General features: G+C 40.6%; 1 protein-coding gene and 2 long non-coding RNA genes across 8 annotated transcripts in view; 2 read left to right on the top strand and 1 right to left on the bottom strand.

The window, feature by feature from the left end:
* The first annotated feature begins 10,348 nt into the window (after positions 1 to 10,348).
* LOC113050966 (glutamate decarboxylase 1-like) overlaps positions 10,349 to 24,256 on the top strand; it is a 28,480-nt gene continuing 14,572 nt past the window's right edge. The window contains exons 1-4 of one of the 6 annotated variants that reach the window (XM_026214474.1): positions 10,349 to 10,614; positions 10,776 to 10,930; positions 11,867 to 11,990; positions 13,641 to 13,703. In XM_026214474.1, coding sequence (XP_026070259.1) covers positions 11,915 to 11,990; positions 13,641 to 13,703 — 139 coding nt within the window. In that variant the 5' untranslated portion in view covers positions 10,349 to 10,614; positions 10,776 to 10,930; positions 11,867 to 11,914. The other 5 variants (XM_026214475.1, XM_026214479.1, XM_026214477.1 and 2 more) reach the window with 5 other exon arrangements.
* LOC113050968 (uncharacterized) lies at positions 15,724 to 18,798 on the top strand. The gene is made up of 5 exons (XR_003276833.1): positions 15,724 to 15,871; positions 16,797 to 17,226; positions 17,402 to 17,507; positions 17,832 to 18,114; positions 18,299 to 18,798. It is a non-coding gene; the product is annotated as an uncharacterized LOC113050968 (long non-coding RNA).
* On the bottom strand, positions 21,879 to 23,944 carry LOC113050967 (uncharacterized). The gene is made up of 3 exons (XR_003276832.1): positions 23,880 to 23,944; positions 22,922 to 23,041; positions 21,879 to 22,343 (listed from the first exon to the last, which is right to left on the bottom strand). It is a non-coding gene; the product is annotated as an uncharacterized LOC113050967 (long non-coding RNA).

Raw genomic sequence — 24,256 nt, 5'->3', positions numbered from 1 at the left:
CCATTTGTGTTTACACACACCTTTTAAATGATGAATAGCATAGCTTAATGGCAGTGAAGGGCACAGTTCTCGAATTACATCTCCGCTTAGCCATCTGCCAGAAACATCTTTAATGAATGAATACAATCAAGGGTCTTTCTCTGAAAATATTTTTCTAAAAGATGCATGAACTTCATCTAAACTTCACAGCCGTGTCTGTGCTGTGAGTGACAAATAAACAAGCTCCTTTATATCCGTTTGAAGAAAAATTACTTTGTTTGTTTGTTACTATGATGTGTTTTATAAGTTCATTAAACTTAAATGATGAATACTTTGTTTGAAATTAATGTTTTTCTTGATAGTAACATACTGTCATATATAATTATATATTTTATTTATTTTCATATTCTTTAAAATAGAGTGACGTGACGTTTAAGGAGCTGAAAATAGACGGCGCCATAGACCAACTCAAACCTGGTCTAAAGTCTAAAAGTCAATGGCGCAATATAAAAAAAAATAAAAAAATTGACGTGACATTCAGCCAAGTATGGTGACCCATACTCCGAATTCATGCTCTGCTTTAACCCATCCAAAGTGCACACACACACACACACACACTGTGAACAAGAGCACATGTGCACCCTTCAGTCTGTTTTAAACTGATGTCGCGTCTCATTCCGGAGGTCCATGGTCTGTATTACAAACAGGTGATCATAACAAACAGACCACATACCCACTAGCTTATATCATGATATAGAGAAAGGATGTCATAACACATCCGCAGTACAACAGCTAAGCATGATATATTATAAAGAAGCTGTTGCGTACTGGAGGTCCGGTGTCTATATTACAAACAGATGTTATAACAGTTGTCATAAGATTTATCCCTAATGACATAGTTCAAAACAGATGTCATATCACATTTCGTAACAACATCTGCATCCGTTAAAAAGTCAAAAGGTCAAAGCCGCATGGTTTGGGGAGGGGTAAAGGTAAAAAGGTCAAAGCCACGTGGGTGGTCGGGGTGGGGGAGGGGCGGAGTAAAAAAGGTCAAAGTCATCCATCAAAAATTTGGATGTTTGGTGCAGTAAGTCTATGCCTATGTATTTTTCACAGCTCTTTTTCTGATTTCCTCAGAAATTGGTTCGCTTTGTCCGCTGTAATTTTTGCAATGAAATGTGACTCTGATTGTGATCAAGGCTTAAAATATTCATCAGACTTTTGAAATATAGGCAATTCTGCACATTAAGACTGATTTAGCTTTCCTCAAGTGAACTGTTAGCTATACTGTATGTTTAAATAATATCATCATAATATTACCTGTTTAAAGCTGGTCCAGGATATATTTTAACATTAACTCAACATGAACATAACTGTGTTTCAAACAGTTTTTATAAGTAGGAATAGACGTTTATTGGACTTTATATAATGGCTTTACCATGTCTGGATAAATATATATATATATATATATATATATATATATATATATTGTCACGGGCTGAAGAATCACACGACAGGGTTTAGTGCAAAGTGAAGCCCCGGAGGGTGTATTTATTGAATGGTGTAGTGCTGAATCCTGTAGTGTCAGGTGCTCGTCCTCGGTGCCACGTGATCCTGTTTGTCGGCCGGCTGAGTGCAAGGGAACTTGGTGTCCGGTGCTCGGGTGGCGGGCTGGTCGATCCGCAGCTGTCTAGAGGGACAAGAGACACAACGTTAGTTTCAGTCATCTGAAGATCCTCTCTCCCCTGTGTCACCTTCAGCCACAGCGTTTATAGTCCTCTCCTCATCCGCTTCAGCTGGGACCGATCAGCCCGCTGTGATTGCGTGCAGGTGAATCTCCCTCGTTGCCAGGGCGACGCTGATAGGTGCCCAGGACACGGCTCTCACTCCCCCCCCCCCCCTAAGCGTCGCTCTGGTTCCTCGGGCGAGGGGGGAGGCGGGGGCTGGTGGAGGAAGAGTACCTGACAGACCTGCGAAAGCTGTCCACAGGCGGGAGAGTCCATCCGCATTGGCGTTGGCGGTTCCAGCTCGATGACGCACGTCAAAGTGGAAGTCCTGGAGCGCTAGGAACCACCGCGTTACCCGGGCATTGGTGTCCTTAGCCCGGGCCATCCACTGCAATGGGGCATGATGGTTGAAGAGGGTGAATTTCCGTCCCAGTAGGTAATATTTCAGCTCCAGGACTGCCCACTTGACGGCCAGCGCCTCCTTCTCCACTGCCGCGTATCGTTGCTCGGTGGTGAACAGCTTTCGGCTGATGTAGACCACCGGGTGCTCCTCACCGTCTTGCACCTGGGACAGGACGGCTCCCAACCCGGTGTCGGATGCGTCCGTCTGCAATAAGAAGGGACAGTTAAAGTCGGGAGCGCGCAACAGTGGCTCAGACGTGAGCGCCGCCTTTATCCTTCTGAATGCCTCCTCTTCCGGGGTTCCCCACTTTACCTTCTCCGGCTGTCCCTTCTTAGTGAGGTCTGTCAGGGCCGTCGCTAGGGAGGAGAAGTTGGGTATAAAACATCGATAATACCCAGCCAACCCCAAGAAGGCCCGTACCTGTTTCTTGGTGGAGGGCCTCGGGCCAGAAAGAATGGCTGTCACTTTTCCCTGTTGCGGACGGATTAGGCCCCGGCCCACCTGGAAACGGAGGTACTGTGCTTCAGGTAGGGCGAGGTGGCATTTCTTGGGGTTGGCGGTGAGCCCTGCCCGCCGCAGCTCAAGAAGCACCCTCCGGAGCCGCTCCAGATGATCCTCCCAGGTCTCCGAGTGGATGACCACATCGTCTATGTAGGCCGCGGCGTAGGCTTGATGGGGTCTCAGCACAATGTCCATCATCCTCTGGAAGGTAGCCGGAGCCCCGTGCAGCCCGAAGGGGAGAACCCGGTACTGCCAGTGGCCAGTAGGAGTGTAGAAGGCGGTCTTTGGTTTGGCGGTCTCTGTTAACGGTACCTGCCAATAGCCCTTGGTGAGATCGAGCGTGGATATGAACCGGGCTCTCCCCAGCCGCTCCAGCAGCTCATCCACACTGGGCATCGGGTATCCGTCGAACTCGGAGACCTCGTTTAGGCGGCGGAAGTCGTTACAGAACCGGAGGGTGCCGTCCGGTTTTGGGACCATGACTATGGGACTGGACCAGGGACTGCGGGAGGGCTCGATGACCCCTAGCTTCAGCATCTCTTGCACCCCCTCTTCAACCGCGTGTCGCCGGGCCTCCGGAATTCGATATGGCCGCTGCCGCACAACGGTCCCTTGTGGTGTGCGGACATCTTGCTGCAGTAGATTGGTCCGCCCGGGCCGTGGGGAGAACACATCGGAGAACTGACCGGTCAAATGTTGAAGCTCTGTCTTCTGGGCGGCCGACAGGTGGGGGCTGACGACAACAACCACGGGTGAGGAGGCGGCTAGGGCCGCAAGCGGAGTCCCCGTCCCCTCCCAGCGCTTCAGGAGATTGATGTGGTACAGTTGGCTTTCCTTCCATGGGCCCCACCTTCTCCTTGACGATGGATGGGCCATGCCACTTGGCGAGGAATTTACATGCCGCTGTGTGGACGAGGACTAGAATGTAATCCCCTGGCTGGAATTCCCGTGGTTGGGCCGCCCGGTCGTATCATCGACGTTGAGCTTCTTGGGCGGCCGCCAGGTGCTCCCGGACGCGGGGCATGACGCGGTCGATCCTCTCCCTCATCTCCCTCACGTGCTCGATCGTGGTTCGATGGGCGGTCGGCTGCTGCTCCCAGGCCTCTCGGGCGACATCGAGCAGGCCACGGGGCTGCCGCCCAAACAGGAGCTCGAATGGTGTGAATCCAGTGGAGGCCTGGGGGACTTCCCGGATGCCAAAGAGGACGTACGGCAGCATTTGATCCCAATCCCGTCGGTCGTCCGCAGCCACGCGGTGGAGCATTTGCTTCAGGGTTTTGTTGAACCTCTCGACCAGCCCATCGGTCTGTGGGTGGTACACGGTGGTCCGAAGCTGCTTGACCTTTAGGAGGTGGCAGAGGTCAGCCATCGTCTGGGACATGAAGGGGGTGCCCTGGTCGGTCAGTATCTCCCGGGGTATGCCGACCCGGCTGCACAGAAGGAAGAGCTCATGGGCGATGGCCTTGGACGTGGCTTTGTGCAGTGGAATGGCTTCGGGGTACCGGGTCGCATAATCCACGATGACAAGGATGTGTTCGTGTCCCCGGGCGGACTTTGGCAGCGGCCCTACGAGGTCCATTCCTATCCGCTCAAAGGGCACCTCAATGATGGGCAGCGGGATTAGCGGAGCTGGGGGAGGAGCTTGGGGGGACGTCCGTTGACAGTCCGGACACGCCTGACAAAACCGCTTGATCTCTGCCTCCATGCCGGGCCAATGGAACCGGTCCCGGACTCTGTGAGTGGTGTTTTGCGCCCCCAGGTGGCCCGCCATAGGATGGGAATGGGCTAGCTCGATGATCGTCTGTGTCTTCGTGCGTGGGACTACCAATAGCTTGACCTCCTCCCCTCTCCGCTGTGCGACACAGTACAGCAGGCCGTTCTGAACCACGAAGTGTGGGGTTGGGTGTGGTGGTGGTTGGACCTCTTTTCCCTCAACCACTCTCACCTGCTTCCAGCAGTGCTTCAGCCGGTCGTCCCCGAGCTGCTCCTTCATAAAACTTCCCCCACCCCGTACCTGCTGGAACACATCATAGAAAAGGTTAGCACTTTGGGGGGGGGACTCACCATCTCGGGCGCTGTCCGAAGCGAGGAGGACAGGGCGCTGTCGGGGACCCCGGCTGTGGTTCTTCCTCTTCTGGCGGTTCCCGGCAGGGCTGGCAGGCCGGGTGACTTGGGTGAGCAGTTGGTCGAAGCCTGGCCAGTCTCTCCCCAACAGCACGGGCACGGGCAGGTCCCTGACTACGCCCACTTCCAATGGCCAGGTGCCAGCTCTCGTGGAGAGTGTTACTCGTCGGGTGGGCACGTTCTGGACGCAGGTAATGGAGAGGCGTGCTTTGGTTCCCGTCCGTGGGGGAAACAGGGAGGACTGGACCAGGCTCACCGCACTTCCAGAGTCCAACAGCGCTGTATATGGTCGGCCGTTAATGGTAACCTCGGTCTGGGGTGCTCCTCGCGGCGGCTCCAGATGGACTGCACAGCCTGCCAGCCAGGCGCGATTGGGAGAGGGTGGTGGCTCCGTGGGCATCGGCTCATCCTGCATGCCGGGAACCGCCAACCTGCTGACTGTGCGCTGGGTGCCCTCTGGCGTGCGTCGTTCCTGGTATACCCTCCGGGGAAATGGCGGTGCTCGCTCCCCAGCCTCTCGTCGCATCGTCATCTCCGCCAGCTCCACCGCCTGTCGAAGGGGCCATGGCAGGGCGCACAAATACCGGTCCACGACGACACGTTCGGCCACTTGGGCGGCGCTGGGGCTCCCGGAGAGCAACCAGTGATGGGCGAGGCGGTTGAGTTCAGCAGCTTGGGCGCGGGCTGGCAACCGACTATTATACTCCCAGGCTCGGAACAATTGGGCCACAGCGATGGGGGACAAACCCACACGCGCCAGAATTTCCTTCCGTAGTTCATCATAGGATTCCTTTTGGTGGGCTGGCATAGAAAAGTAGGCCTGTTGGGGTTCCCCGGTCAGCAATGGTGCCAGTATCCGCGCCCATTCCTCACGGGGCCAGTCCTCTCGTGCGGCGATGGATTCAAACATACCCAGGTAATACTCTATGTCGTCGTGGACATTCATCTTCGGCAGGAGCTGGGTGGCTTGAGTGCGCGGGTCCGGCAGCGGGGCCCGCTGAGCAGCCGTGAAGCGGAGAGCGGCGACTTCACGCTCCGTTTCTCCTTGGCAAGCGGCCATGTACTCGACGATCTGCTGCTGGCGAAGGCTTACTTCCGTCAGGTGTTTGAGAAGCTCTTCCATAGCTGGGGAGGGAGTCACCGCCTGACGAAGAAGCAGGGGGGGGGGGACAACTTGGTGAGTCTGTGATTCTTCAGTAAGTTGCCCGCATTCTCCACCAGTATCACGGGCTGAAGAATCACACGACAGGGTTTAGTGCAAAGTGAAGCCCCGGAGGGTGTATTTATTGAATGGTGTAGTGCTGAATCCTGTAGTGTCCGGTGCTCGTCCTCGGTGCCACGTGATCCTGTTTGCCGGCCAGCTGAGTGCAAGGGAACTTGGTGTCTGGTGCTCGGGTGGCGGGCTGGTCGATCCGGAGCTGTCTAGAGGGACAAGAGACACAACGTTAGTTTCAGTCATCTGAAGATCCTCTCTCCCCTGTGTCACCTTCAGCCACAGCGTTTATAGTCCTCTCCTCATCCGCTTCAGCTGGGACCGATCAGCCCGCTGTGATTGCGTGCAGGTGAATCTCCCTCGTTGCCAGGGCGACGCTGATAGGTGCCCAGGACACGGCTCACAATATATATATATATATATATATATATATATATATATATATATATATATATAAAATACACTTTTATATAATTTATTGTAAGTCTACAGTGTGTTGGAAGGCCATCAGAGGTTGCACCCAAAGTCAGTGAAAAGGTCAGTGGCAGGACAATCTACATATGTTTTTATGTTCCATTTAGATATTGATATTGTGTTTTTTTTCATATCATCAGACCAAATTCTATCTGAATTGATCATTGTGTCTTAAGTCTTGTTCACATTTAGTCTTTTTTTCTGTTTCTGCCGAAGGAAGTTGCACCCTTAAAACCAGTGATTGGCAGTTCAGCAGGTAAAACAATCTAGGTGTTAGTCTGATTTAATATCCATCTATCATATACACACATTTAATTATAGAACGTTTTGTAACATTTAGCAGTTGCATGTACATGACGATGTCTGCCTTGGTTTCCTTAAGGCTTGTTTTTCTTCTGAAAGGGTGAATGACTTTACCTGCTTTGTTTTTGTTCTGTAGATCCAGTGGCAAAAGAATCAGCTGAATGGAAACCAAACTAGGTTTTAAAAAATCCTGACCTCTAAAGTGAACAATGAAGGCTGGATTTTCAGATCAATTAGAGGTGTTTTAGAGACAATATGCTTATACAGTACATATACAATATGTCACTGTCAAATGTATTAGGTGCTTTGTTTAATTTTGTCAAATCCCAGTGGAAAGACAGAAGAACAGGGACTGTCTATAAACTCTGAGACAACAAATATGACACTCAAAACTCCAAGATTCATGAGGTAAAATCAGTAGAGACATTTTATATCAGTGATTAACAAACATAAATTTCCCATGCAGCTCTCAGTCAACAGGTCAATTTGAAAGAATTGGGGTAATTTAAAGGAATAGTTCTCTGAAAACTTAAAAACATCTCAATAATCCACATGTAATCAGGTAATCTAGTGATGTAAAAAGCTGTAGTAAGTAGCAAATCCATCTTTAAGATGTTTTTAACGTCAAACTGTTGCTTCCAGCTGAAATACATGTCCATAATTTCCAGTGAAAGTAGTTTTGTCTGAATCAGGGAAATATGCAGAGATCAAGCATCGTTTAAAAACAAACCATTCTAAGCAAATATGTCTGTGGATTCTGATGGACAACCAACAATGGGCATTTTCACTAGAGAAATCATTATTATAAATTATGGAATCATGATTTGGCTAGAAGTTATTATATAAAATCATCTTAATGATTAGTTTGTTTCTTGGTCGGAAGTGGTGTGGATTACTTGTGGATTATTGTGATGTTTTTATCAGATGTTTGGACTTTCATTCTGACGGCACCCATTCACTGCTGTGGATCCATTGGTGAGCAAGTGATGGAATGCTTCATTTCTCAAAATCTGGATGGGCTGAGGGTAAGGAAATTTTTTGCAAATTATTATTTTTTTGGGTGAACTATTCCTTTAAACTTATTAACTCAAAAAATATTTTGTTTGATAATGTCTTTATTGTACTGGTCCACTTCAACCATCTAGATGCTTTAGTTTTGTACAGGCAACGGAAAGCAAAACCTGGTGAAAAGATGGAGGAGAATCCTTCCCGTAACTATGAAACATCCACACTCAAAGACGTTAATAGTTCCAAGAGGTAAAAACAAAAGTATTTATAGTATTTAGTATCGGAAAATAATAACTAAAAGCAATAAGTTTTCTATACTAGAGAATGGGGATAGATGACCAATTCTAGAAGGAATAAAGAAACAAGCTTATTTTTAATTGTATTCTGGTCAGCATGCTCTGATGTGATGGATGTGGTTTATGGGCCGTGTATGCATAAAGCAGGGAAGCTGATGGCATTCATGTGCTCCAGTGATCTCTAATAGTTTACCTTTTATCCCCCATGTTTTTCAGCACCAGAGGGTATAATGCCTCTAAAGCGCCGTCCTTCAGAAATGTAACCACACATAGACATAAACAGGTCCCTCCTGTCATGACAGGTGCTGAATCAGTTTTTTCCTTTAGTCATTTTAACACATTTATTGTTCAATCTATTTGTCTCACAGTTCCAGAAACCTTTTTTGAAACCCAAGTTTCAAAATTATTTTTTAATTTAAGCATTACAGAAACAAGGCGAATGTAATGTGTGCATGAACTACATATCCAGGCCCCTCAAGTAGTACATGTCTACAAATGACCAGGATCCTCTTGAGGTGCAGAGTGAAGAGGATGGAAATGAGAGCGTTGAAGGACACGTGCCGCTATAATTGTTTGCAGAGGTAAGGCATTTATAGGGCACTTCATGTATCTGGTGTGTTTAAAAAAGGATTACTGACTAAACAAACATTCTGTCTATATATCTATCTAACTATCGTTTTTTTTTACTATGCTTTAACCCTTCTTTTTTATGACAAAAACATAAGCTTTACTACGTTTTTCCTCTTTAGTATTTAAATTAACATAGTGATATGAACTTGTAAATTGCTTTAACCAAAACTGTTTTCATAAGCACTGCATAGAATGAAATGAATGAATGTTTGAGCAAATATTTGAAAATAAAGTGTGTTGAATTCACCTTCTTTATCTGGACATGATTATAAATTCTAGAAGTGGATGATGAATCAGATGCAGATGATGATGATGAATATGATGAACATGACACCTGATGATGATGATGTTAAAGATGACGATGAGTCCTCAGATGATGAATCCTCTGACACAGATGAAGAGTTCACTGACAGCACAGATGATACATTATCATCTTCATCATAAATAATCAACAAAAAAACAAAGAATCTACTAGATCTAGTGGTCCTAATCACATACAGTATTGTTTTAGTATTAATATATCTAATGCTCATAAACAATGTGTGTCATTTATGTCCAGTTATGTGTAGTACTGACTGGACTTTAAATCATATTCTGCATGAATTGTAATCTATATACAGCATGTCCTAAGACAATAAAGTAGATATTTCTTCACTTTTTCGGTGTAGTTGTTCAGAAAGGTGCAGGCCATCATTGCGCCATCTAACGGAGGAAAAACAACAATATTGTTTCACAGTTTGAACCTGGGTTATAACTATAGTTGTCACACTTCAAATACTATGTCAAAAACATCTCCATTTAACAAGAAACGTTCTTTGTTGGCTAACGTTCTGAAAAGGTTATCTTAACATTGTGAACAAACGTTCTTCCAAATGACATTAATAGAATGTTCGTTCAAAGTCATCTGGTCTTTAATATTATTCTCAAAATGTTAGGATGAATACATTTATACATTCATAGAACGGTTTTATTATTATTATTATTATTATTATTATTATTATTATTATTTCTGAAGCATTTTAGTTGGCCGTCAATCAAAAGTTACAAATTGTTTTAGAATTTTCAGAGAACATTCAAAACGTTTCCAAGATTCCCTTAACGTTCAAATAAGAAAAAAAAAAAAAATCTGAAATAACATTTTCTTTGCTCACTTGGTACATAGAACATAGGAACCTTGTATATTAAGTTGTCTCTATATACTATAATATTTTGAGTATAAATGCTTGTGTGCTGAATCCAAACGTCTTCAAATGTATTTTAAACTATATTTTTTGCTGATTTTGTTCCCAAAAGTAAGATTCATACTATTATTGTTGTACAGGTGAACACAATAAAATCACAATGCGTGATGTGTGCGTTCAGATACGTTTTGTTGTCAAAACTTGCGCCTACAGGATTTGAACATAGAAACACCACCCTGCGAAATACTGACTGACTGACTGCAAAAAAAAAAAAAAAAAACAATCGTGACAATTAGCCCCGGTCCCTTCTGTATTGACCGAGTGGAGCTGTCCAGGTGCTAAAAAGGCGGTAATTGTATAATTAACAACATCCAAAAAAAAAAAAAAAAAGATCATCAGTCCTAACAAGCGTAATCAGCAGAGGTTCTGGAATAAACGATTTTACAGGCATAAATAGAGAATTTACCAGGGCGCTGCCCAAAAATCATTAATTCAAATTCAAGTTGTTCTGTTCTCTGTTGCCACCTCGCGGATGTCGGTGTTGTCTAGTTTCAGACGTCTCATCTAGGTTATAGGCTACCTGGGTCTAATCCACAAGTCATGCAATAAATGAAAAAGCTAATCTTAAAATCTTGTTACATTACAATAGACTATAAATGTTTATTGTTTCAAAACAACAACAAGAAAACCCTGAGCTCGTCCTCATGATGTCTCTCTGACTCTCTCCTCCCTCCTTCTCTCTCTTTCTCTCACTCACCGGTGTCTCACTCTCACGGTATTTAGACGTGTTCATATTTATATATATAGCCTATATATTACTCGGAGAATTAAACTTCATGTGTCTGATGGCTTAAGCCTCGAGTCCATATATTAATCTCATATATCTCGGTGGAAAAATACAGTGAATTAAGGATATTCTCCTGTCGCCTTTTGAAGGATAAACACTGAATCAAGATTTGGTGCTGGTGGATTTTTAATTTCTTCTTTACTCTTGTGGTCTTCTGATGTCGAGTGCCTCGCCACGCGGTGTGGAACATCTTCTGTGTGCCTCGTTCTTCTGGATTTTATTGTGACACCTGTGACTTCGTAAGGTAAGCGCTCACCTTCTGCGTTTTGGTTCAAATGTTTTCTCTTCTCGGTTGTTGTTAGGAGGATAAGAATGCTTGAAAGAGGAGCAGAAACTAAACTGTGCTTTTTCTATTCGATGATAAGAAATCCATGTGCAGATATAAACCTGCAGTTTATGCCAATATTGTGATCTTACAGGCACAGGTCTATAAACATGGTGCAATTTAACACATGAATAGCGCAATGATTTTTTGCCCATATTTCAAACCCCGAAAGTGATTGAGGCGAGTTATTTGAAGATATTTAATGATCTTAATTGGGAAATCAATAAGTCACTCTTTTTCTGTTCATTTGCTCTGCTGTTTTGGGCGCATCGGTTAAACACAAAGAAACAGAATTTATCATCGTCATTATCATAACACTAATAATGTCTTCACAAAGATTATTTCTGCCCCGACTTCGTTGCCTTAGTGATGCTGTGTTTGAAGTGAGCAGATTCCCCGTTTCTGCGTTTTAAATGATTCGATTTAAAAACCTTGTTACAAAGCCAATTAAGTCAGACTTCACGGTCTGCCGCGCGCTGGAGCTGGAGGTGCGTCTGGAGAACATCGCCATCCAAAATACCAATTTCCATATGTCCGGTTATTTTCGGAACTTACCTACCATTCTTTTTGTTATTTCTTAAGTTTGTCGCTCATTTCTCGCGCTTTGGTGTGATGTGTGTTGAGCATTTCTGAACGTGACAGACCCTGAGCGCGCGCGGCGCAAGACAAATTATCCTTTTGACAGGGAGTGAATTGCTGCCAGATGCGTGAAATTATGCTAGAGATTCCTTGAAAACAAAAACGCTTAATTTTAATTTTGTAAGCAGTATATGAGATATAGCTAGCCTAGGGCAATATTATTCAGCATTATTTGTGCCATCACTTTATCATAACTCTCCATATTTCCCCGTGCAGTTCTTCTTTTTTCCAGTCTGGAAGCTGTACGGTGTTTCTCCTGGACTGATGGCGTCTTCTGCACCTTCTTCCTCGGCTCCTGATGTGGACCCAAACACGGCTAATTTACGACAACCTGCCACAAGTAGGTCTCTCTGGATAACGCGTTTTTCACTTGGCTTGTTTACTCCGTGGGGTGGCGATGTTCATCACTGCCCTGAAAACACACATCACCGTGTGAAATGTCTATTAGCTGACAGAGACAGCTAGAAAGACAAATGATGAATTATCTGATAGATAGATAGATAGATAGATAGATAGATAGATAGATAGATAGATAGATAGATAGATAGATAGATAGATAGATAGATAGATAGATTAGGTTTTTTGATTAAAATGTAAATTCTTCAATTTCAGGATCAAAGTGAGGAATAGAGAGAGAGACAGATTGTGTGTACAGATGTATGTAACACTACTAAATAATAATCTTATGTACGATTATTTTATCTCCTCTCTTTTTTCTGGGTAATTTTAGTCTGAATTCATATCTGGAGATTACAAATACAATTACATTCTTAATTTTACTCTCAAATAAGAGCATCCCACTTATGCCTAATTTACGTGTTGCAGTTAATTATGGTCCCGATCTTATAACAATAGTCCTGCATTTTGCCACGTTTTTATGGCAGCTTAAATGGCAGCAATCAGCCATCATCTGCTCTCAACAGTCCCACTTTAATAGCGTAATTACAAAAATGACCCGCCATCACGGTCCAATTCACAGTATTTTATAAATCTACTTAAAATGTCCGAGTCAGAATTTTATTTAAATGAATGCATAAAAGAAATGGATTTGATAAGCCTTTGTGTAGATATGTAAAAAATAATAATAATGATGGTTAAAATAATTTAAATAAAAAAAGTAATGCACAAAAATAAATAATGCAATAAAATAACTACTTAGTATACATGTTATATATGTTTCATGTTATATCCATTTTGTTATAAATCTATGTTGTCAAACGAATTGTATGTTGTGTATTTTTATTGTGTGTGTGTGTGCGTGCGTGTTCTGCGTGTTTTGCCATTATCTCCCTGCCAAGCTCTATCTCACGCTCACTGACCCGAGGGGCGCGCGCTGTCTCTGCCTCGTGACAGCGCGCGCCCGGGGCAGACAGAGCTAGATCGGCCTCCAGACACAACCCACCCCGGAGGATGAGATCAATTCATTTCAAACTATTGACAATAATAATAAATCTGCTTCGTTTCCAAACACATACTTGTACTATATTATTTATTAAAAATGCACACTCAAAACGTTATGAATATTTATGTTCATGCATTATATTAATAATAATAATAATTCAGTATATACCAATGCTTGATGTTGTGTGTGTTCGTTTCATTGGCGTCTGTCTGGTCACTAATGCTGGAGGTCATTCCTGTGTTTTTGTATGCTACATTTTCTCTAGTCGCACTGAATGGAGGCTGGCAAGTCAAACACAAGCGTTACACTCAATTAATTCCGAGACCTCATTTCATGCCTGCTTATTTAAACCGCCTCTTTGCCGGATGTGTGCCACCATCTATTAGCTGTCTGCCTCTCTAAAAGCCTCTACTGATTCCTTTTAAAAACCTGGAATAGACTCATAGAAGAAGAAGAAAAATACAGCCGGCAAAGACCCAAATCTGCACATTCATTGCCTTATGCGTCAAAGCATGATGACCCTGCTTTATAAGACGCACACAAATAAAATCTGGATTGTTGAACAGCTTTCCAAACGTCTCGTTTTAGCCGGCGATGCGTGGTACGGGGTTGCACACGGATGCACGAGGAAACTGGGCATGAAGATCTGTGGTAAGTTACAGTCAACATAATTTCAGTCAGTGGGGTCACTAAAAGTGCCAAAACCAAGGGCACATTTATCCGTCCTGTTGTTGCTCTGCTGACCCAGGTGTGAATTCATATGTGCCCTAGATAGGGAGCGAGTAACTGTCATTGCGTGTTGCCAGCACACTAAAGGTCAGCGAGCTGTTATTTACCCTGCAGCCTATGTGCGAACAGGGTCTTAGTCTTTTGTTCCCCCATATCACCCCTTGTTCACTCGTGACTCGCATTATTATTTTCTGGACAAAGGAATATAAATTGGCCCGAAAGTAGAGGCTTACACCAGCAAGAGCAAATAAAAATTGCATGTAGAGAGTGCTGTGAAACGTCAGGGACTGGATGGAAACATTCTCTCGCGGTCAGATAGACAAAACTGGATTTGTTCTACAGTGAAACTCTATCAGGAGAAAAAGGACTGCCGGTGTTGCTCTCTATTAGTCCTAGTGGGTGGTTCTCTCTCTCTCTCTCTCTCTCTCTCTCTCTCTCTCTCCACCTGCCACACTGCTTTTTATAGACTGCTAAAAGATGTGAAGAGGATTGGGTGTTTTTAAGATGATGACGTCTGGGATGTGGCCATCGCTCCCGGTGAACTTTAAATCGTCTCATTCTCGTATCTCGTATCTATTCTCTAATAATTTTTTTTTAATGAACATGTAATGATAATTACATGCAAAAGCAACACGAAGCTTGTTGAAATAAAATGTATATGCTGCAACCTATAAGAAAACACGCATAAAACGGAAACTTGAATAATAATTTAAATGTTCAAGATCTTTAAAAGTGTTAAAATTATTTTGTGCCGCAGGGATAAATGGAACCTACGGGAATGCATAAAGAGAAAAAAACTAAACTACAAATAATCAAAATATAGAAATACATTAATTTGTTTCTTTAAAATGTATAGGTCTTTTCTTTATGCATTTATGTATTCCTTTATGTCTTTATTTTTGTTTATTTCTTTGAAGAGAGCTCATGCACAATTTGATTTCGGTTTGAATAAAAAAAAAAACGGAAAGGAACTCAATTAATGTCTAATCCAGTGTGTAAACCATCTTTTATAATATTTAGCAAATCCTATGTACGCTTATAATAAATACAGCTATTAAATAATAGCTACAGCTATTTAGGAGACCAAAAAACCTTTGGTTTTAAGCGTGAGAGAAAACAGAAAAATCAATTTTGATAGCCACAATAAAATCGTGTAGCCTATTGATGTTAATGCGCATCACCAAATATTCACGACGTCGAATATTCATTAGCTCTTATCAGAACCGAACCTGAATGATAGAGATGGGATGCATGGTGGACAGGGGAGTGAACGGGGATCTGTTTTCTCTGATAATATTGTGTGAAAGTCCTGCTCAAAATGAGAGAGATAACCGGCACTCAAAGACAACCGGGCCCCTGTGACCGAAAGACGGATGCTCTAAGGATATGGTTGTGTTAAATATTGAGAAATATACTGTATAATCTTCTCCCAAATATACTGTATAAGCCAACCATCTCTAACTCATGTTTTACAGTATTTAGTAACTATAAACAGTTCTCCGTTTGAAACCAGTCAAAACAAAAAGTATGAATTATGAAAACTCTAGCCGATGGTATACACTCTTAAAAATAAAGGAACCATTGATTAATAATTTTTGAGTTCTCCAGAGAACCTTTCAATGATCAGTTCTTAAAAGATCCATTTTTAATGCATTTTACAAATCTTTAGAACCTTGACTTTTAGAAGGTTTTTAATGGAACCATCGATGCCTAAAAGAACCGTTATATTTAATAATGTAAATGGTTCTTTCTGCTTGTCCTATTTGTCCATGATCATGTAAGATGCTCTAATAAAACATTCTCGATGGATTGGAGCTTCAGTCTATTGAATGTGCACCCGATTCGAACGTTATCACTCGATTGAATGGGGCGTTATCAGCGGTTATCAGCCCATAGAAATGGGCCAGGAGGGGCCTCCTGTGCCTACTAGTAGGCTCAGAAGGCCGTGATCATCCATCCAAATGGTTGATCACCCACAAATATAGAAGAGAAGACTCCAGATCCAATCCCAGAATTCCTGCTCACCTGTAATCGGAAGTCTACTGGACTAAAGCGGCAGCGTTGCGATATTTGCTGCTTAATATTTTCAGGTAAGACTATTAAAATTATAAAACTGAGCATTTAAACTGTAATGGAAAACAATACGTACACTCGTATTGCGTGTCATTATTGTTGACATGAGATAACCGTATAGCGAAACGTTATCGCTAACGTTAGGCCATATTACGTTATTAGCCTGTCGTTACGTTAACGTTGTATGCTTTATGTGAGCATTAACGTTGCTGTATTTACGTCTGAAGCTAATGGGAGAATTTAGTTTCTAGTTAAACGCAAAGTTAAACTGTAAACATTTAAAAAAAAAATTACACTCTTACAGGCTTATTGCATATTGTGTATGCTCGATAACTCCTCACTGAAGCCAGATCATAGGCTTAATGTAACCCATATTGCCTTGAGAGAAATATTAAACACAAGACGTATTTTACGGCTGTTTGGAAACCTTTGGGATCTTGACTAGAGTGTAAAATAAAGTTCTGTGGGTTTGAACAAAGCTTGGCTGGATTTGATCCTATATCAGGAAGCTTTGGATCTGTCTTTCTATCTATATACCTTCTCAAAAATATAAAGGGAATACTTAACAACACAATATAACCCACAAGTGTTCCCTTTATTTTTTTGAGCAGTTTATATATATAGCTAGCTAGCTGTGTATCTATTTATATAATCTATCTTTAGATATAGATCTAGCTCCATGTCTATCTATCTATCTATCTATCTATCTATCTATCTATCTATCTATCTATCTATCTATCTATCTATCTATCAATCTATCTATCTTGCAATCTATATATCTAGTTATCTAAGCTAGCTGTAATCTAACTATCGCACCAAATATCCCTCATCTGGCTGCATCCCATTTTCCCTCATGTGTTTCTGTCTTTTAGGCTGTGATAAGAAGTACGGTACGGGTTGCACTTTGCTTTATGTAATAATTGTCAAATATTTTGATTTCAGATATGGGAAAAGCACTTAAGATGACCACACGTTTCAGGAACGTTAAAATTAAGTTGGTGAGGAGGTCTATGGTGGGCCCTGCAAGTTTTCTTACCTCAGTCAAGGTCTTCCCCAGCCCAGCTACAATCAGACCCACCCTTCAGACGCTTCTATTACATCTCAACCTGCTGAACCTGATGATGTGACACAGAGCTGTTCTGAGAGTGCATACAGTAAGGCAAAGAAGAGAGAGCTTCATGCCTGGGATGCAGTCAAGGATGAGATGCTTAAGGTGTCGTTTGAATGTTCAGCACCGATCACTACCCAGTGTGCTGTCTGCCGAGAACATGCTGATTATAGGTGCATTGAGTGCAGCTCCACTGCAGTGTTCTGTGAGGTTTGCCTGAAGAGGATTCACAGAAATTCACTGCATCTTCCTGAAAAGTGGAATGTAAGAACAATAGTCTTACATTGCTATTGCTATACTTGCATACAGACAGCAAACTCACAGTAATGTCAACAGTTTCATTAGATACTTCAAATTGTTTTAGCACTATGCAGTATCAACTGTTAGTGTCACAAGTTTGTTGTTTTAAAAACATTAGAGCTATCCATCTTTCTTACAGAATGTTTACTATGAGCCATCGTCCCTGGGATTATTCCTATATTTACCTGAAGCCCATGGCACCCATGCTGTTTACACAAAGGACATGAAGATCATTGTCAGCACAGGTTTGTCTTTTTACCTGATACAAAATCTTAATGTATTTAATTTTATTGACAGGTTAAGGAATTCAATCCTATTACATGTGGAGTAATGATTTCCTTTAAGGAATTAATCAAATTTGTGATGCAATAAAAAAAAAAAAGTCATGATAGTTATAGTTTACATACTATCATGATAGGTAAAAATGTATAGCCTGAATCCACCGTAAGTCGCTTTGGATAAAAGCGTCTGCTAAATGCATACATTTAATTTAATTTATACTGATATGGTAGTCTCTATAGTACTACTAGGTTATGTTTTTATGTTATTTTGCTCTTTATATTTGGCAGGACGGCTCTGCACCGTTACAGTCACCATGTGTGCGTGTGAACCAGAAACCTGCACTCTGCTAAGGTTTGGGCTCCGGCCAGCAACAGCCGACAAGCCCAAGACAGCCTTCTCCATCCCTCTGCTAGAGCTTTCTGTTTCTCTGTCACTGGAGTGTCTGGTTTCTGTTGAGGGTTTTTGCAACACCCCATATCCCATTTTAGGCATCACCACTTCCGACAAAGAAGTTTGGTTGATATTTGCCCACAATTAAATGATGGCACCATATGCCCAGCATGTCCAAAGGTTGGTTATAATTCCAGCGTGGTTCTTGTTTGATTAAATTAATGGCATAGAAATAAAATCTGAATTAATATCAAACTTAAAAGTTAATTTGTTTATGTAGTATTGTAATAGAATAGTAATAGTATAAATGTATAAACCTGGTGCGGGTACAAAACCAGTGTTACTGTAAGTGTTTGTTTTCCAGGCGGATGGAGATATGATTGTCACATTGGATGCCAACTTTGGCCTTGTGAGGAATCAAAGCTCTGGGACAAGTGCGGTTGATCCATTACACAGAACCCACGTGTTTGTTGATGAAAAGGATGTAGAGGAATACCTGCTATCACATCTTGACAGCTCAAAGCCTCGAGGTTAATCATTGTTGCAGAATTTCATTCGAGTCCATGAAATATTAATTAAACTTGTGAAAAAAGATCACTATTCCTCTCATAAATCTATGTTTTCCTTAAATATTTAGGACTGCAGTAAGCTGCTCTCATTCAAGGTATTATAATATAATATAATATAATTACTTTACTGCGTTACTTGTGCAGACATGTTGTTTTACTAGGTCTGATCTATTTAAGCTTAGGCACTGTATTTAAGCATACATATCCCCACTAGTCTGTCTGTATGAGTACAAAATTAAAAAATAAACTGTCTATAATTGTTACTGTACAAGCACAGTAAAATATTTATATAAAATATATTGCACTACTGTTATTTTGCATAGAATACATTGTTCAACAATATTTTTGCACACTCATCCAACTGTATTTATTACCACTGTTCTCACGTTCCTGCTGTTCATAATGTTTATATAATCCTTCATTGCTCTGTTCATAATGTACATACAATCCCTACATTGCATTCATATTTATATTCTGTATATACTCTGATCAATATTGTATATAGCAACTCCACTGTACATTCTGTATATCATAGCTTTACTTATTCTGCACTTTTATGTATATAAAACACTATATTCTTGCACTTCTGGTTAGATGCTAACTGCATTTCATTAGCTCTGTACTTGTACTCTGCATAATGACAATAAAGTTGAATCTAATCTAATCTAAAAAAAAAAAATGTGTTTACCATAATGTAATATGTTATTTACTGTAATGTACAAATGTGTGGGAGGTGTTTTGTTTTTTATGAGCTCACCATCAAAATCCCCTTCGACTGAGTTGAAATGAAAATAAATTATTGGATCTTGAATCCTCTGAAGCAACTATGAGTTTGTAAAAACATAAAATAAAAGGGAACATAGAGGTGTATTGACTCTATGAGTTACAGCCATGTTTTCAGCCATGGTGCTCTGCACTTATTCACAGCACATTTAAAGTCAATGAAAAGTAATTTACTTAAAAAATGACATACAATGAATTTACAATCATAATCCGTATGTGACAGTGTGCCACATTCAGTATGTTCCTACATAACTGTTATTGGCTTGAAATTCTCCAGATCCAAGCCTATGTAATTTAACACATTTTTTCTCTTCTTCCCATTGGCTGTTTTCGTTTTATTTTCACTTTCTTCTTTCATTGAATGTATATTACATTTAGTTTGTTCGTTGTTCGTTGCCATGGTTGTTACGCTGCTATCGCTGAAACCACGTGGCTTGCATAACGTACTTCCGTCCAAAAGTATTTTATTCACAAGACACTTTTTTTTAAAATGATGAATTCAACATTTGTCCACGAAAAAACAACAACAAACAGATAACTCAATAAGATATGTTAATATAACTTTTGCACATTTCTCCTTCGATTCAGAGAAATAAATTTTTGGTAGCAGAAGGTTACGGAAGTGCATTGTGTTGTGGGCGGGGTTTGCGCGTTCTACATTTCGGCTAAAAAGTCTTAAATAAACAAATATATTTAGATTTTCTTAACGTAAATCATCTAGATGCAGTGTAATTAATAGATTGGTTGCACTAGATATTTGATATATTCAGTAGATATATCTTTTTACAACCCTAATTTCCAACCCTAATTTGCAAACCAGATACTACAACTGCAGTGCTTGATTTGTATCAAGCTGCACTGAGTAGCTATAGGGAATTGTAGTTTAAAAAAAAATCGTGTATTTCTTAGAATTGGATATTGCAAATAGTGAGTTGAGAGTACAGTGTGGAGTTTAGGCGGATTGTAAACATATCTATGTAAACAGATTTTAAATGTCTAAATTTTAAATGGGTTCAAATTACTTTTAACCCGATTTGACAATATCCAGAGCTGTTGACTATATTTACATCATAAATGAGGACAAGAGCTCTCTATAACAGTTAGTCCCATGTGTGTAGCCCTTTTTATTGCTTTATTATAAGCCTTCAAATATGCACCAAGGTGATGTTTCAAAGGTCAGTATTTCAAAACAGGAGCTATGTAGAATCTTCATACTTACATATGTTACTCTCTGGGTCAAGACCTTTCTAACAATGTATATGGTTTAGCTCTACGACAAAGTTTTAATTTTCTCATTTCACATGCACAAGCCATCTCGGGTGTAGTTTCAGAGAGCTATTTGAAGTCTCAATAGCCATAGCCTATATAAAAAGAAGCTATTTGCTTGTTTGTTTGTTTCTGACTTTGTAAACAGATTTATGAACCCACAACATGACAAATACCCTGTCCGCACACACACACACACAGAGAGAGACTCATTTTGCATTTCTGTTTGGTTCCCATGTGGCAAATCTAATTATGGGATGGTTCACCCAAAAATGAAAATTCTGTCATCATTTACTAACCCTCATGTCATTCCAAACCTGTATGAGTTGCTTTCTTATGTTGAACATAAAAAAAGATAATTTGAAGAATGCTGGTAATGGCTGGTAAAAGTTAAAAGTTTTTACAAGGTTTCTGAGCAGAAGATCATTAAATGTATTCTCTGTCCATGTTACCAAAACTCATGTGTCATTTAAAAAGCATGTTTGAAAGCATGTCAATTAATTTCTTTGCATTCATCTAGATGCAATGTAATTAATAGTTTGGCTATACTAGATATTTTATATGTTCAGTAAATATATAATTTTACAACCCTAATTTGCAAACCAGATAAACTAATCAGATTTAAAATGTATAATTAATTATATATATATATATATATATATATATATATATATATATATATATATATATATATATATATATATATATATATATATATATAAATATAATTGAACGACAGCACTTTGAATTAAATGTAGTCTACCCACGGCAGACAACTGCAAACAAAAGTGGAACACACCAGTCCTCCCTCACATAAACTGACAATAAACTTTATTTATCTGAATCCAAGGAGAAACAATTGATATCCTTAACACAGATAAAATGATACCCTTCACATTTTCTCTTAAATGTTTATCATTAAAATAAAAGCGTAACAGTAATTGTGAAGAAAATACTTCAGAGTGGAAGTAAGCAATGCCATAGAAACCATTTAAATTTAAAATAAATAAATTGTAGTGTTCAGCTGTATACCAAAGTTTTTACAAGTACCAGTAACCATCTTTTCAATATATTTTTTTGCCAAGCATCTCCTACTGACAGCAAAACTGTGAAAAATATAAAGTTATGTGAAGCATCTAATCATAACATGAAATCATACTCTGACCCACTGTTGTGAATATTAAGGTGAGGTCCTTGCTAAAACCCAGCCCTACTGAACCAATGATGAAACAGGTGTATATATATATATACATATATATATATATATATATATATATATATATATATATATATATATATATATATATATAAAACATGTAGACTCAATTCAGTACAATATAACTTTATTGGTCCCCACATAAGTCCTGTATAAAGGAGAACACATTGATGGTGCCAACAAACAACAATAATAAATAAAAAATGGGGTGAATGAAAATAACAAAAAGATCACAATTTTCTTCTTACGTGTGAAGTGTGGTCATTACAATGAATTTGCAGCATATGTATGTATTGTGTGTGTGTGTGTGTGTGTGTGTGTGTGTGTTTGTATGGATGGGTTGGGGGCCGTCAACACAGTAAAAACAACTCAAACAAGTAACAAGATACATCTTCAGGGTGTTAGCATGGTGTCTTGACCCTGGCAGTGAACGCACATGTTCTTTTTAAAGCCACGTCCTGTGTGTGACCATGATTGGCACACTGTGCACTGAGACAATGAGCGCCACTTCTTTCTTGCATTCTTCTTCTTATCATCAAAATGGACGTGGCAGACACAGCACAAATTGCCTCCATCTACCAAAGAAAAAACACAAATATTTTGAAAGTCAAGCCAGTTAGTTTAAATCATACTCATCACTATATTTAAAGCAACATCTCAAAGGCAGCGTGTTCATTTTTAACTGTTGCCAAAGGAATATGTGGGTATTGTACATCAATTCATCTCAGATCTTTAGGAAAACTCTGGGTTTTTCGTTTCAGAAATGGATGTAAATCAAACCTGAAACAGAGGGGTAACTACATTTTAATTTAACAAATCTCATGACCACTTTGTTCTTCAGCTGCTTCCAGTTTGAGATGGTGGTATGAGTCTTTGACAATTTCTTCAATGTGAGAATATTTGATGTTGATAGCCTTGTAAACAAAAATCAGCTGGAATATTTTTTTGTAACGAACTCATTTGAAATTATGATTAAAAACTAGAGATAAACAATCCAGTTGTCTAACACAATGTTCTGCACACACCACAATTGCTGTTGATCATCCTTCCATCTAATACTTTAAGAATATCACTAATGCTTAGCAAATGAATCCTGTTTCCAAACATCTAACTTCAGCTTCTTAAGGTGCATTTTAATTCGGGCATCCCTCACCTCAGGGTTTAGTGTCCTGTGCCTGCCCATGTGCCCTCAGTGCTGCTGCCTCTTGAATGTATTTTTTCTTTGCATCTTCCCCCAATGTGGCGCACCTGCCCTTAATATCATTCATTGTGCCTGAAGAAAAAATAGATGCACAGAAAACTTAACGCATTAGTCAGCATCTCCTTTTAAAGTAAATTCATACAACGACAATCAGTACTTGGGTTGTGAAAACCATTTATCTGTAACAACTCTGTAAAAACAAGATAAGGTGTAAAGTAGATGACCTGATGATTCTTTTCAATACACTCAGCATTCTTAAACTGATGAATGCAATTTGTGTGAGTGAAGTACTTCCCAAATACTATCATGAAAATCTGTTTCATGACGCTTCATGTATATATATATAGATAGATAGATAGATAGATCAATTATATAAATATATACACAGCTAGCAAGCTTTAGAGAGAGTGAGAGAGAAAGAGAGAGACAGATAGACACAGACAGACAGATAGATAGATAGATAGAACCAAACCCACAGAACTTTATTTTACACTCTAGACAAGATCCCAAGGTTTCCAAACAGCCGTAAAATACGTCTTGTGTTTAATATTTCTCTCAAGTCGATATGGGTTACATTAGTCCTATGATCTGGCTTCAGTGAGGCGTTATCGAGCATACACAATAGCATGTAAGAGTGTAAAAAGTCATTTTGACAGTTTAACTAGAAAATAAATTCCCCCATTAGCTTCAGACGTAAATACAAACTCATATTAGCAACGTTAATGCTCACATCAAGCATGTAACGTTAACATAACGACACGCTAATAACGTAATATTGTCTAGCGATAACGTTTGCAGACACATCGCAATACGGTTATCTCATGTCAACAATAATGACACGCAATACGAGTGTATGTATTGTTTTCCATTACAGTTTAAATGCTCAGTTTTATAATTTTAATAGTCTTACCTGAAAATATTAAGCAGGAAATATCGCAACGTTCCCGCATTCGTCCAGTAGACTTCCGATTACCGGTGAGCAGGAATTCTGGGATTGGATCTGGAGTCTTCTCTTGTATATTTGTGGGTGATCAACCATTTGGATGGATGATCACGGCCTTCTGAGCCTACTAGTAGGCACAGGAGGCCCCTCCTGGCCCATTTCTATGGGCTGATAACCGCTGATAACGCCCCATTCAATCGAGTGATAACGTTCGAATCGGGTGGAATGTGCCTGTCGGCATTTAATGGATCATCTAGTCAGTCAAGCGGAATCTGTGAAGGATGACAGATCCAAACTCATCCGTGTTTCAACAGTGTTTCGTGATCCAAAAAACACACACCCTA

The sequence above is a fragment of the Carassius auratus genome, chromosome 31 (genome assembly GCF_003368295.1).
Source record: "Carassius auratus strain Wakin chromosome 31, ASM336829v1, whole genome shotgun sequence".
Classification (NCBI taxonomy): domain Eukaryota; kingdom Metazoa; phylum Chordata; class Actinopteri; order Cypriniformes; family Cyprinidae; genus Carassius; species Carassius auratus.
This window is presented reverse-complemented; position numbering and strand designations above follow the sequence as displayed.